General features: G+C 46.5%; 2 protein-coding genes across 2 annotated transcripts; both read right to left on the bottom strand.

Moving 5' to 3' along the window:
* Positions 1-6334: 6334 nt before the first annotated feature.
* On the bottom strand, positions 6335-8520 carry LOC100832921 (GDSL esterase/lipase At4g28780). Its single transcript, XM_003580936.4, has 3 exons — positions 8134-8520; positions 7451-7581; positions 6335-7269 (listed from the first exon to the last, which is right to left on the bottom strand). Exons 1-3 carry the CDS (start codon positions 8384-8386, stop codon positions 6538-6540), a joined length of 1116 nt encoding a protein of 371 aa, XP_003580984.1. The 5' UTR covers positions 8387-8520; the 3' UTR covers positions 6335-6537.
* Positions 8521-13077: 4557 nt separating this feature from the next.
* LOC100833233 (glyoxylate/hydroxypyruvate reductase HPR3) lies at positions 13078-14581 on the bottom strand. The gene is made up of 2 exons (XM_003580937.4): positions 14007-14581; positions 13078-13872 (listed from the first exon to the last, which is right to left on the bottom strand). Exons 1-2 carry the CDS (start codon positions 14562-14564, stop codon positions 13351-13353), a joined length of 1080 nt encoding a protein of 359 aa, XP_003580985.4. The 5' UTR covers positions 14565-14581; the 3' UTR covers positions 13078-13350.
* Positions 14582-15154: the final 573 nt, after the last annotated feature.

Here is a 15154-nt window from a genome sequence, read left to right on the forward strand (position 1 = left end):
TGTTTGCAACAGCAAGTTTAGTATTGTTGACCCACATTTTGGCAATATCCTCATAACAGAGAACCGCGGGTATATTTAGCATAATAGAGATATCATGCCACATCAGTTTAATTATGTCACAAGAGAAAAAAAGGTGGTTCACGGATTTAGGTTCACAGCAGAGCAGACATGAAGTGTCGTTTAAATGTTGATGTTTGCAAAGATTGTCTCTAGTGAGTAGCTTATTATGAGATAGTAACCACAAAAAGAAATGAACTCTAGGGATGATGTTCAACTTCCAAAGAGCAGGAATATAAACAGGGGAAACCCCCCGAAAATTTATGACAGCATATAAAGATTGCACCTGATAGATTCCTGAACTATGCAAGCCCCAGATCAATCGATCATGCTCAGTATTTAGGATAGTTGCTTGTACTACAGAAACCAGTTGAAACCATCTTTGCATCAGCCTATCATTGAAACCTCTTCGAAACGAAAGTTTCAATTCAATCCCATCCCAAACCTCAGCAATGGTTAAATGTTGTTCATTGCAAATGAAGTACAAATCCTAGAATTTGGAGGCAAGGCTGGAGTTACCAAACCATTGGTCCTCCCAAAACTTGACAGATCTGCCATCCCCCACAACCCAGTAGTACCTTAGTTTTGCAGCCTGACAGGCTCTCATCACACCCTTCCGAAAAGGAGAAGGGTTGATGGGGGAGGAAGCCGGAATATTGGGCTGAACATTGTCATATTTAAAATCAACTATTTGTTTCCAGAGCTTATGCCCATCTAATTGGTACCTCTTAATCCATGAAGCCAACAAAGCCAAGTTCAAGTCTCTAAGATTGGGAATCCCCAAACCACCATAATCCTTGTGAAGTGACACTAGTTCTCAACTGGCTAGGTGGTATTTTTTATGTCCTTCATAGTTATCCCATAAATAATGGGCCATTTGAGAATTGATTGCTTGTAAAGCCCAAGAAGGGAATTTGATAGCAGAGAGCTGCTAAATTGGAATACTAGCAAGGCAAGCTCGAATGAGCACTAGTCTTCCTCCATAGGACAAAAGTCTACCTCTCCATCCAGCAATTCTCTTAATAACTTTGTCAATTACAGGTTGTAGATCCTCTTTTTTCAGTTTATTATGGTGTAGAGGCACACCCAAATACTTAATGCGATGCTGGCCCAACTTGCAGCCAAAGATTTGGGCCATTCTACCTGTCTCATTTTCCTCCAGCCCAATGGGAATAAGATCACTTTTGTTGAAGTTGATTCTCATACCAGAGAGCTGTTCAAAAAAAGACATGATCCACTTTAGGTTCTGAGCTTGTTCAATATTGTTATCCAAAAAGAGCAAGGTATCATCTACATACTCCAGACTGATCACCCCCCCCCCCCCAGGCCTGAAGCCAGCCAAAAGGCCAGAGATAAGATTTTGTTCAGCAGCTCAACTGAGCATTCTAGTGAAGACATCAACCACTAGGGTTAAAGAGAAGGGGAGATAGAGGGTCTCCATGCCTTAATCCTTTCCCAGTTTCAAAGTAATGGCTCTCAACATCATTTATCCTGACCCCAATGGACCCTTTATGGATTAAACTCTTAATCTTGTTCCTCCACTTCAGGCTAAAGCCTCTTTGTTCAAGCATGGTCTCCAGAAACGTCCAGTCAACTTTATCATACGCTTTTTCATAGTCTAGTTTTTAAATAACCACTGACTCCTTTTTCCTGTGCAGCTCATGAATAATTTCATGGGAAGACACAATACTTTCCAGAATGAATCTTCCTCGAATGAAGGCAGTTTGATTTGTTGAAATCAGTCTATCAGCACATCTACTCAGTCTATTGGTACAAGCTTGTGCAAAGATTTTAAAACTGCAATTAGTAAGTGCAATGGGTCTGAATTTTTTGAGAGAAGTAGCATCAGCCTCCTTAGGAATTAGCGTTAGAACAACAAAATTAAGTCTAAATAGATCTGCCTGTCCTGTATCAAAATCTCTAAAGAGATGGATTAAATCATGTTTTATGACTTCCCAAAAAATTTGGTAGAAGAGGAAGGGGAAGCCATCAGGTCCAGGCCTCAGCATAGGATTGAAAAACTGCAGATTTTATCTCCTCCTCAGTGAATTCCTGGTCTAGCCACTCATTTTCTTCCTCAGTAACTTTTTCATCGTCAGACCAAAAGGTCTCAGGAAGGTTAATATTTAATCTATCTTCCTTGCCAAAAAGCATTTCAGCATTATCTTGCACCATTCCAGAGGGTCCTTCAAGTTCCAGAATCCTTTTTTTCCTCCTTCTCTGATTTGCCAATGCATGGAAATATGCAGTGTTTTTATCACCCTCCAGCACATCCCTCTCCCTTGATCTCTGTCTAGCTTTAGTTTCCTCCTGTCTCCAAATTGTTGAAAGCTCAGCTCAGATAGCCTACATCCTAGTGTGTTCCTCAAGAAGCAGGGAGTGGACTCAGACATGATGTCAAGACAATCATATTCTGCAGCAAGCTGCTTTTTGTGTTTCTTTTGGTCAGCCTCCACATTAATACCCCAGCCTCTTAGGAATTTTCTCAATCTTCTAATTTTAAACTGCCATATATCAATGGCTTTAGTACAGGGGCAAGGCAAGCTCCAATTCTTAGAGACTAAATTTGTAAAACCCTCAATGGAGAGCCACCATTTTTCAAAACGAAAAGTTTTCTTTGGTGGAACAGCAGGCAGGCCACAGTGTAACACAAGTGGGGTGTGGTCACCGCCAATTCTAGGTAGAGCAGTCAACATAGCCAAGGGGTGATGGGAGCCCCAACAGGTGGACATGAAAACCCTATCAATTGATGCCATAATCCTATTGGACTGGTTATTAGACCAGGTATATTGCCTATTGGCCAACTTAAGTTCCATCAAAGCAGAAGAGTTGATCCAGTCATTAAATTTACTGGCCCAAGATAGATTGATGTTACCAGAATTTTTGTCAGCAGCCTCTCTAATGAGATTAAAATCTCCACCAAAAAGAATAGGAAGAGTTGAGCTAGAACTCACAGAATGAAGTTCATCAATAAACTCTTGTTTGTGTTCCTCATAAGCTGACCCATATATAGACACTACTTGCCATTCAAAGTTATCCCATTTGTTCCTAATAGAACAAGAGACAGAAAAGGACTGAACAGCCCAAGATAAGATATTAAACTTGTCCTTATTAATACCCAGGAGAATCCCCCCTTGCAGTATTAACAACAGGTAAATAATTCCAAGCAAAATTGGCATTTCCCACTAAAGTGGCCAGGAAGGCAAGACTAAAGTCTATCTTTTTTGTCTCGGAAAGAGCAATTATGTCCAGCCTAATGGCCCTGAGAGTATTAATCACATGAGTCACTTTATTGGGGTCATTGAGTCCCCTAACATTCCAAAATAGTTGTGTCATCATGAATATTAATTGGGATTTTGGAGTTTTTCTTACCTCTATTTTTCCTTATCCTACAGGATAATTCTCTAATCTCATCAAGTTCTTCTAATTCAGGTTCAGAATCCTGATTATATTGTTCACTAAAAGTGGTATCATGTTCCTCTAAGATATCTTTCATAGTAAGTTCAATATCCACAGGAAGGAAAATATCAGGTTGTTCTTCAGCAAGTTTTTCCATTCCAAGAGTTTCTAGTTGTTTAATTTTAGCAACATTGTAATGAATATCGGTCATATTAGGTCCTAAGCTCACATTAATTAATTCAGCTTTAGCAATCAAAGAAGTACTGCAGACAGAAGCAATTAAGGGCAGTGGTTTTACCTCTCTGCTTTTCCAGATTCTTCATTTGTATAGTTCTTGAGCCTTGTCCATCACAGTTCTTCCATCCTGTTGGATTCTGGCACTCTGCCTGACATGTTCAACAAGGCCCCATTTCTTGTGTCTTCCTCTCTTGAGCTTGGCAGCCTCAACAGGAGTGGGAAAATCTCTGTCATTGGTATTAGTAATAGAAGCAGCATTGGAAATCACCACTTCTTGCATGTCTTCAATCAATCTGCTCATCACAGGACTGGTTTGAGGGACCAGGACCTCTTCAGAGGTAGTGTTTAAAGTCCCCCCAGAGTCAGGGAGCTGGGACAGTGCCTCACTGAGTAGATGTAAATCATCCTCTTCTGTCATTGCAGTATCAGCAAGCGCTTGGAAACTGTTGGACCAAGCAGGGGCAACATCTCTTTGTGTTGTTTTAGCGCCAGTCTTCTTCCCATCAAAGGGGGGTGCCAGAGTAAAAGGGGTGGTTGTGGCTGGAGCACTGTCACCACCTGAAGGTTTGTCATCATTGTTCTGATCCTCACTCTCATCAAGTAAGTCATCATTCTCATCATAGTAGTCATCCCCTGGTTCATCAAGATCATCAATCCCAATATCACTGCTGGCAGTGTCCCACTCAACAGTGAAGGTCATTGGATAGAACTTTTTCTAAATAGCCATAGCTCTCTCACTTGGAATTTTCCTGGGATTCTTCACAGCAATTTTAACTCTCACCCCATCATACAGAGATTTGAAGATTTCACCCCAGTCAACATCTAAGAGAAAACCAAAGAACTTGGAAATCTGAGCAATAACACTCCAAGAAATGTGCTTTGGGGGAATCCCACGAATCTGTAACCAGAGCTCCTTCGGATTTGCCAATGCAGGCACTTCACCATCACAGGCAGAGATTTTAATAGTTATCCTATCTGCATCATTACCTTCTCTGAGATTGAAGGAGGGGAACTCAGCCAAATCACACACATTCTTTTGTGGGGGAAAACGCACTAGAAACAGATTCTCCTCCAGCTGTCTGATCAGCCACGGCCATTGTTGATCCCAGGTTTCAGCCAATTGCAATTTCAAATCCTTGCAGGACAGTTTACCATGTATCATAGAAACCACCCCACAGTTTGACATGTTCAACCATTTGTTAGCCTCTTGATCAGCGACATTGATATTGAAGAAACCAAGACCACTACTCGCACTACCAACATACTGAGCCATCGGAATTCCCTCCCCCCAAAGCAGGCAGTTGTTCATATGGTGACCACTCGCTAAGCACATGAAGCAGATTTTAGGTTTGATGCAATTAGCAGAGTAGTGTCCCGGATCTCCACAGCTGAAACATACCACATCATTGTACTTCGGGTCCATCGGTTGAACTTGGTCCACCACCGCTTGGGGGCGCGGTCTCGGCGGCGGAGGCGCCTGGATCTGTCGTGGTTGTTGTTGTTGGTGCTGAGTTGGTGGAGGAGGGGGAGGAGGGGCAGGGGCCCCCTAAGGCCCTTGCACCACAGCGCCGGGATTGGCCGCCACGGACGGGCCGCCTTTTCCGAGCGCAGCACCTCCCGAGGCCGCCACCGGCCGCTGCCAATCGGGCGATTGTACTGGTACGGGTTGTTGGGGCGTTGTTGTTGAGGTAGTCCTCCGCCGCGAGCAGCGCCAGCACGTGCACCCTCCATCTCCTGTTTCTTCGCAATCTCGGTGAAGGTCTCCTTCCCATGCTCACAACTCCAGAAATCACGAGAGAAGCTAAACTGCTTCGGAGTGGGAGGGAATCGGTCCGAGAGGCGAAATCTGTGGCAATCGTGAATGGAGAAATGCCCAGCCTCGAATAGATCACGGCGGATCCACACGGGGGCGGCAGCGACTCCTAGGGCTAGAACCCTAGACTGGAGGGGAGGGCGAGAAGGGACGACCCAGAGTTGGCCGTAGTACTCTTCCAGATCCTCATCCTCCTCTCTCCCTGGGACCTGTCGGTCAGCCCCAGAGCTCGGCCCCGCAGCAATGGCAGCCGGGATGTTGCCAGGTGTCGACGATCGAGCGATCGGGCAAGGAATATTCCCCGCGCGCACCTACCGGGGCATGGGGATAACCGTGTGCCGTGCCTGACTCGAGGGAGTCCTCGTGGCGGGGTTCTTATCCCTCCTAACCAGAGAAGCAAACAGTCTGCGAATAAGCGGTGGAGCCGCCCTAACCGGCGGCGCGATCCTATCGGCGGCAAACGCGCTTGTGGGTGGAACGCGAGAGCGAGGGCGAGCCATGTACCTTCCCCTACAAATCTTTAATTCCAATTATTAATATATTTTAGTCGTATGGACTTATAAACATGTGAAATGAGAAGTACGAAGTATGGCAACAATGCCTGCTAGCAAAAGACCCGTGCGTTGTTACGGAACAACAAAAAATTGTATCGCAAATACACTAAGTAGCCACATAAAACCTCAGCATCGCTCAGAAACTTGAGGGGAAGAGAGAATACAGAACAGAGCAGCTCAAGGGTGGTGATGCTTCAGGCAAAACAGAACAGAGAGAGGAACAGAAGCCGGCATGCATGCAGGTTGAAGAGGAGTATCTGCTCGCACATCGAAGTATCTTCAAAAACCATTTTATTCAACATAATTATTTAAGGAAAATCTTTCGTCATCTCCAGCTAGCACGAATCGATATCCAGCAGTACATGAAAAATAACTTACAGACAACTATTATTTTCACGCGAGCGACGCGTGGCCATGCATGCATCTTATCGTGCATGCATATACAAATGCGATCGATCGCGAGTTCACCGATCGCTTTTACTGCTCGGCGACCAGTGATCCCTTCTTCTTCTTCTTCATGGTCACCAAGGTGCTGAAGTTGACAGGGTCAGCATACCTCGGCGCGGCGCCATAGAAGACGGCCAAGGCGCCACGCTCACACGTCGCCTGCGTGCCGTGCAGCATGTCCCAGAACATGTACTCGCCGTGGTTATCGGCACACACCCCGGTGCCCTCCGCGCCGCACATCTTCTCCGCCATGAACTTCCCGGCCCCGCAGCACGCCGTCTGCACCTCCCGGATCCCGGCCACCAGCGGGTTTGCCATCATGTCCGTCAGGATGTTATAGTTACTAGCAATGGAGTATCTGAGCTCCGGCATCGTGGCGGCAGCGGTGCCGGCAAGCTCGATCCTGAAGAGGCTGTTGAACCACCGGGCAAGGGAGTTGGCCACCTCGTTGCACTCGCCGTCGGGCATGCCGGCTCTCTGCCCCGGCGTGCACCCGATCGGCGCCACGTCCAGGATCCCCACCATCCGTGCCCCAAGATTGTACAAGGACTGGATGTGTTTGATGTAGGTGGAGACCAGGTTGGCGATGTAGGCAGGGGCTTCGTTGATGGAGCCGGTGAAGGCCGAGAAGTCGTTGCCGCCGGCGCTGAGGAGGAACAAGGACTGGGATAGCATGGCCTCCTTGCTTGGCAGGCAGACCATCTTGTCCACGGCTCTCTTGAAGTACTTGATTTGCGTCGACATCGTCAACGTCCCGTTTCCCTGCAATGCATGCATGTATCATCATCATTACTTGGTTAATTGCCCACATTCACGGTTGCTAAGAGATATACTCTCTCCGTGATAAATAATTAAGTGACTTGAAATTGTATAAATTCTTATACAAATCTACGTCAATTATTTTGAGACGGAGGGAGTAGATAGCATGGGTTTGTTTAATTACGGTGGTGTCGAGGATGCCGGATCCACCGGAGGCGTAGTTGGCACCGATGTTGCACGTCACCAGGAGAAATTTCTCGTGCAGCAGCATGGATTTGTAGGCCAGGGGGCTCTTCTCAAATCCCAGACGTTGTGCTGCACCCACAAATGACACGTATATGAGATGCAGGTACAGATCGCTGTACGCGTGCGAGCACTAGAAATTTTTTATCACTGTTCTTCACATCGACACACCACACGTCCATATCTTGTTGTTTGTCCCCAATCAAGGGTTTATAGCAACCTCTATATATCAACAATTAATTCTCCGTACGTATAGTTCGTTCCCTCATGTGATGGTTGGCTGTTTGTTTCCATTGAATATTAATATATTTGTATTCCAGTTTTGCTATAAAGAAATCGTGTGCTTTTTAGTTATTGACGTGCTTGGCCATGGAATTTTAATCAGCAATAGCACGTGGGAGATGAGACTGTGGGGATGAGTCTCAGATCGATCTTAATCCAACGGTTCGGATACATCAACTGAGATTTAAGACCTGAAAATAGCCAGACCCATTTGTATTTTGTTTGGTCGAGTTAAATTCCTCCGTTCAACCTTAATATGTGCACCGTTATATAGGGATACGTGCGTGCAAGTTTGCAACGTTATAACACATCTCTCATGCATGCATGCACATATATACTTACAGATGATGTCGGCGAGGTTGTAGCCGTTGGTGAAGCGTCCGGTGGGTCTGCCGGGAAGGTCATAGCCGTAGGGGGAACGCGCCCTGGGCGCCGGTGCCGGCAGGTAGTCGTTGTTGCCGACGTCGACGAGCGAGTCCCCGAACACGTACACGGCGTTCACTAGCTGCCCGGCGGCCGCCGCCGACGAGCACACGGTGGCGGCCAGACCGACGACCACGCAAACCAGCTTCACAATGCAACAATTCTTCTTCATACTCGCTACTACAAAGGCGCAGGGATTGTTATAGCAGTGTGAGGAAGCAATCAAGGAGAGATTATGCCTCTAGCTAGCTAGCTACAATTGACAGCGGCTAGCTAGCTAGGTTTTGGAGTGAGGATGCTGGTGTGTGATGGACTGCTATTTAAAGAGGCCGTCTCGTGAAGAACGTGTATAGACGTGTGCCTTAATTAGATGACGGGCCCAGGGTAATTAATTAGTTGCTCTCACACAGCTTTGTATCTATTTGAATATCGTATATGAGTGGAAGATGGCTAGAGCGCGTGATGCATGCGTGATAGTGATCGATCCCGGCTAGTGCACCGGCCGGCGCATATGGGACCTTGAGCCGGTGGCACCCGGCCGGCGAGGACGCGGCGTGATGGCACTGCGCGGCTGCCTTTAGGATCGTTGATATCAGGTTTAACCTTAGTTGAATCGTCAAAATCGCTGTAATTGGTGCAAGTGTGCGACGACCCCTTCTCAAAGACGTTCTCTTGGATTACATGCTCTTTAGAACCACACACCCCTATCCCACCCCACAGAAGTACCATGCGAAAGATCTACATTTTTAAGAGGTACTTTGAGTTTCCAAAATTATTTTATTGCAGAATCGGCAATCCATATTGATCAAATCAGCATAGATCAGCATATCAGGATTTAACCTGGTATAAGTTTCAAGTTTCCGAAGATGTCAAAACTTCCTCTGAAACTCATCCAACTCATGAATAAGCTATATAGAGACAAACCAGTCCACAAGTTCTGTCCATGCCGTCCAATTGTCCCTGACATGGGGTCATCTTGATGTAGTACCGTGTTTGAGAGGTAGCGAACTAAAAATGAATTCATAGGCACTCTATTTGTGTCATTGAAAATAAACTCATAAGAACTGAAAATTGCGATTGGAAGTATGTTTGACAAAAAAATATGCTTTTTCTCCAAGTGAAAAACCTACGCTCATGCCTCTCCGGTGGCTTGACCAGGGAGCATGTCGATGCGCACGTGTGTCATGTCCTCGTCAAAGGCATTGGCTTGAACAGTTGCTTTGCGATGATAATCTCATGTTTGACTTTGGGTGACTCGTCAATATCAGCGTAAGTGCAACGATCCCTTCTAAATTAAAAGAGGTTGTCTTGGATTACCATTCTCTCTCTAAAATCGTCACACCACTGCACCACGTTTCAAGTTAAGAGTCATTCTGAAAAGCCTCAAAAAGGGTGCAGAATGACTTCAAAAGTTTTTGGAGGCTTTATAAAAAATGACAAGAAAGTTGGGAAAGAGAAATGTCACTTAAGGCATTTTGAAAAAAAGCCTGCAAAAATAAACAACCAAGGCATTCTTAAGAAATCCTTCTATTCCTAACTGTGGCATACCAGAAAATGACTCCAAATGACAAACTGAGGCTTTGAAAAGACAACAGTGCCCGAAGGCAGCAGCCAGCCGTGCAAGATCTTTACCTCTCCCATGACTCCCTACTGGCCCGATTACTTACTCGTATTTCTTTTCTTATTTCTAGGGATATATATATATATATATATGATTATTATAGGGTTATTATATTAGCTAAATAAGGGCTGTAGTCCTTACTTTTTGACCAGTGGGCGTAGTCCTTATTCCTAGACTTTCTCTTGTCTCACGTTCTGCCTGTGGAGTTTTAAAGCGATGAAATTTCCTGTAATTTAGCGATGTGGGACTAATACCCAGTGGTGAGCGGTGACTACTAGCGGCTGGGGCGGAGGCGGAGTCAGAGCAAGGGAAGGCAGGGAGGAGGTCGACACGGCGGCCGTTCCTCCACGTGATGGGCCACGCCATCGCTGGTACCCCATCAGCTTGCGAGGAGCGTGCGCGGGCGGAGGAGGTGGAGCTGCCCAACTGCAGCGGGGGATCCGAACCCCGGAGGAGCGGCGGTGCAGCCGGACACGCAGATTCGCGACGCACAGTGCGGCGGAGGCGGGACCGACGAGTAGGAGATGGAGCAGCACCGTGGCAGAGAGAGAGAGAGAGAAAGAATGGAGGGGAGAGATGGCGGCGGCGGGAGGCAGGCCGCGGGGGTGGGAGTGAGGGGGGTGCCGTCGGCAGTCGTGCAGCCATGGGCACCCATGGGTGGTTCGGTGATTTCAATGGATGGACCAGAGGATATGAAAATACACTGAAGTGCGAGGATTCTTTTGCATAATTACTAATTTTTGAGGCTTTTCTTCAAAAATGCCTCCGATGCTGTGAGTTTTTTATTAGGATGTTCACAGTTTTTGAGGCTTTTTTATTAAAAAGCCTTTAATGTTGAAACTTTTTCAGGCATTTTATAAAAATTGCCTCCGTTTTCGTGTTTTTCAAGGCATTTCTTGAATTTGCCTCCTGTTATGATTAACCGAGGCTATTTAAAAAAATGCTTTCATCGGAATGCCTCCAAAACTCATCCGTGGTATAGTACAGAAAATGACTGCAAATGACACCCTCTGGCACAAGAGTACCATGCAAAGATGTTTAATTTTGAGTTATACCGCGTGTTCACGTACGGCCCACAGCACAACGTTGCTCACGGGGAGCAGCTAGCTAGCTCGATCTGCTCCGGCAGCACGGCCGGTTAATTTCCCACATTTTGATGGCTTATAGCTTCCGGACCGATCTCGAGCGACGTCGGTCAATCATGATTAGATCTGACGTACAGTACGAATGTGATTGGAGTAGTAATTGGCACGGGGCCAGGGCCAATAATTCATCCAAGTTTAGGTAGGAACGCGGCCGATTAATTGGAGACTGTTGTCTACGCACGTGGTTCGCATGTCTAGACACGAGAAGGTGCATATTGTGGCTAACGTACCGCTATCGCGGCAAAAATATATAAAGTAATCGGGGCCCTTAATAAAGGACGCTAATAAAAAAGAGACGGGGTGAAATTTCGCAAGGTCAAGAATTTAGGGGGCAGATTTTATTTTATTTTGAGGGAAATTTAGGAGGCAGATGAGCCTTCCCTCAAAAAGAGGGCTGCAGATGGGCCTAAATGGGCCAATTCGGCTTGAGGGCCACGAGAGATCACGATTTGTTGGGCTAATCACATAGTTTAGCCTAATGGTGATGTCCTCGCAAAAGGAAAAAAAAAAGCACATGTTCCATCGAAATAAAACAAACCGTAAATATCGTGAGGCCACAACATCTGGATTTCTGGCTTTGGAAAATCGTAACTTTCGAAAAAAAAACTACGAGTAATCACAATTTTTGGATTAATTATGAATTCAGTTTTATCCAGATGACGAAAATTGAGGCTTTCGATCGCAATTTGACCGGCTAGGTGGTGTATCACTAAGGCTTAATTTGACATTGCTTATTTTATAACCTGCTATTAAAAATACACAGGAAAGATGGAAAAAATAGGTTAACCAAATAAGAAAATAGCCAAAAGCCGATTAGAAAAGATGGATTATCATAATAAACACAGCCTAAGTGGGAAAAAAGTGAGAGATGGCTCTCCAACCTCAATCTAGCTGATCTGCAGACAAAATAGAAAACCCAACTGAAGTAAATATAAAGAAACTATAATATGAAAAATCTCACCATTTTATTGCCATAGAAAATAAAACTTATCAGCTCTTAACAAATTAGTTTTGCTACGTTGAAAGGATTATTCAAAATCTATAATCTCTATAAAGTTGATCCTCACTAAAAGCTATTAATGTTTGCAAGCTCAACATGCAAGGTGTACACATCATCAGGTTGATCTCCACTAAGCACAACGTGCAAAATGTCCACATCATCAAGTTGATTCCTACTAATCCAAATCATGTGCATGCAAAGTCTATATCACCATACATAGCATATGCTGCAACTCCACTAGCAATTCATTTTGGATGGCGACACTTAGTCGTCGAGATGCTTTCTGGTCTCTGATTTCCCTCAAGTTAGTCCGTTAGGATGGAATCGGCAAGCGCTGGCATAGGTTCCTGTCGTTTCCTTGGAACCACGAGGTTAGAGTTTCTTGCCGTGCTTCCGCGCCGGCAAGATATGGTGTCATGCTCTTTAGGTCAACTCAAGGGTTCAACAACGGCAACTGCGGTTCCGGGATGTTGGTTCTTAGGGACACTTGCATGAGAACTCCCTGACTGTCATCTACAAGATCATGCTGGCTACGATATGGGAGCGGTGACTGGTGCTGTCATCAGTTGCGGTAGTGGTCGTCTGGCGTATACGGATCTTCATGTATTTTTTTATTATATTTGAGATGGTTTATATTTTTTTATGAACCTTTAGTTAGATCTGTGTCCTTTTCGCAAAAAAAATGTTAATTATGTTCTCTATTTAAAAGTACTGTCTTTATGCCCGTATGCGTTGATTACACACCACGATTCTTGTCTATACTGAAGGACATACGACCGACCTGAAACTCCTACGTAGAAGCAAAAATATGTTGTGGTTTCTCGAAACTGAAATCCAATCTTGGTAGTTGCTGCAATGTTGGGTCACTTCAGTGTGGTTCCGGGTGGAGATGGAAGTCTGCAGGGTTTTTTTGCCACTTGATGTCTGGGTGATGAGCCCAAGTAGCGATCAGTTTCGCTGTCAAAAAGCTCTGATATCACCATTTAGGTTATGGGTTCACAATTAGCGAATTGTGGATACTGCAAAAAGATCTGAAACCAAATCCACTCCAAAGTTGTGGTAGCATGATATTAGTAAAAAGCAGTTTGGCAGCACACTGAGCAACTTTCAACACAACTTAAGCATGTTTTATGTTCACCTTGTCGCGTGTATTTTCTCAGTTTTCGACTTACAGGGTCATGAACGGATGAACCAGATCGATTGTTTTACATGAACAACTTCTGCAATACAGGAACAAAGAAAATCTTTCGTCTGAAAATGAATCAACAGGCACATCATTTCTGCAGATTGCAGTTTCTTCAGGCCGTCAGTAAGCGTGCAGTCCATGAATCACAAGCAAACCAACATCTGACCGCAGATTCAATTGAGATTCAGAGCTGCACAGGACTAACCAGTGGCCTCCCGGAGAAGAAGGCGTCGAGGTTGGCGACGAGGATCTCAAGCGCGCCGCGCATGGACTCCGGCGTGATGACGGCCCTGTGGTCCGAGAGCACCACGTTGTCCATGGCGAACAGCTCCCGCGGCACGGCCGGCTCGTTCTCGTACACGTCGAGGCCGGCGCCGCCGATGACGCCCTCACGGAGGCACCTGACGAGCTCCGGCTCGTCGACGAGGCCGCCCCGGCCGACGTTGACCAGCACGCCGTCCTTGCCCAGCGCCTCCATCACCTCCCGGTTGACCATGTGCCTCGTCTCCTCCGTCAGCGCGCAGGAGAGCACCAGCACGTCGCTGTCGGCAGCGAGGTCAAGCACCGCCGGGAAGAACTTGTAGGGCGCCGCCGGTTTGGGGGATCTGGAGTGGTAGGAGATGGCGCAGCCGAAGGCCGCGAGCCGCCGCGCCACGAGGGCGCCGATGTTGCCCAGCCCCACGATCCCCACTCTCTTGCCGCTCACCTGTCATCCGTCAAGACTCTGATTAATTTCTCTTCGTGCTTTGGAATTCGGCAAATCGCGAGGCAAGATGATGAACAAGATTTGATGATGGCCAAGAACAGAGTCTTCTAGTACTACTAGTACTATATACGAACCTTGGTGGTTAGAGGGTAGTCGCCATCGGCGGCCCATCTGCCGCTCCGGACGAACGCGTCCGCGGCGGCGACCCTGCGGAGCACGGCGACGAGGAGCCCGACGGCGTAATCGGCCGAGTCGGCGGCGAACGCGGCGCCGGCGTTGGTCACGGCGAGCCCGCGGCGGCGGCACGTGTCGAGGTCCACGTGGTCGACGCCGACGGAGGTTGCCGCCACGAGCTCCAGCGCCGGGAGCGAGCCCAGGAGCTCGGCCGTGACCCGCGCGAGCCCCGGCACGAGTAGCACCCGCGCCTCGGCCGCGGCCGCCGCGTCGGCGTCGGCGGCCAGAGCGAAACGGTAGCGGCCGGCGAGCGCCGCGGCGAACTCCGGGAAGAGCGGCTGCGCCAGGAGCACCAACGGCCTCTCGTCAGTGTGCGAAGGCGGCGGCGGCGTGGTCTCCATTGGGATCGCAGCCAAATCACTACGCTCCGTACTCCGTAGGGGGAAGGGGATGGAATCAGTTGTCGTCGCTGCTTTGGAGTGACGGAGACACGCCAGCAGCAGACACACGGTGGGCATGTCCTGCGCTCACATCTGGAATCTACCTACCGGTTAAAAATAATAAGAAAAAAAACTATCTTAAAATAAAATAAAATACCTGGCGTTTTTTCTGCTCCTTCCATATTGGTCTAACAATACGGAGCATATTAGGGTTCGGTTGATATGTGACTGATCATAATCATAACCATAAGCAAATATATTTGAGTAGGAATATAGTGGATATGAATCTATGTCATATAATTATATATTAATAGAGTAATTTGTGGTTAAAACATTGGTCAAAAGAAAGTTAATATGCCCCTTATTGTTGGACGGAGGTAGTAACAGATTTGTACAGACCTTTATCTTGACAGTAGACCATAAAACGCTAGAACTTAATAAACTAGATGATCTCTGGCACGTTGTTGTGGAAAGTTTTAATTAACATATATAACGATTCGTTCCGTGTAGGTATTGGGGAACATGAAATTGAATTGGTCTTGAGTATCCAAAATTAAAAGCAAATAATGAAATTGTATGATAGATCTTTCACTCGGTGCGGATAGCTTGATGAAAAGTAGCATGATACATGTACAGAAAATATGGATTTTTTATAAATAGGTGTGAAC

The sequence above is a fragment of the Brachypodium distachyon genome, chromosome 5 (genome assembly GCF_000005505.3).
Source record: "Brachypodium distachyon strain Bd21 chromosome 5, Brachypodium_distachyon_v3.0, whole genome shotgun sequence".
Taxonomy (NCBI): domain Eukaryota; kingdom Viridiplantae; phylum Streptophyta; class Magnoliopsida; order Poales; family Poaceae; genus Brachypodium; species Brachypodium distachyon.

Excerpts from the sequence above, each read along its gene's own strand:
- LOC100832921 (XM_003580936.4), bottom strand. The coding sequence starts at position 8,386 with ATGAAGAAGAATTGTTGCATTGTGAAGCTGGTTTGCGTGGTCGTCGGT. Across the intron at positions 7,582-8,133 it reads CAACCTCGCCGACATCATCT|CACAACGTCTGGGATTTGAG; the intron begins GTAAGTATATAT and ends TTGTGGGTGCAG. Across the intron at positions 7,270-7,450 it reads CCGGCATCCTCGACACCACC|GGAAACGGGACGTTGACGAT; the intron begins GTAATTAAACAA and ends CATGCATTGCAG.
- LOC100833233 (XM_003580937.4), bottom strand. The coding sequence starts at position 14,564 with ATGCCCACCGTGTGTCTGCTGCTGGCGTGTCTCCGTCACTCCAAAGCA. Across the intron at positions 13,873-14,006 it reads ACTACCCTCTAACCACCAAG|GTGAGCGGCAAGAGAGTGGG; the intron begins GTTCGTATATAG and ends GACGGATGACAG.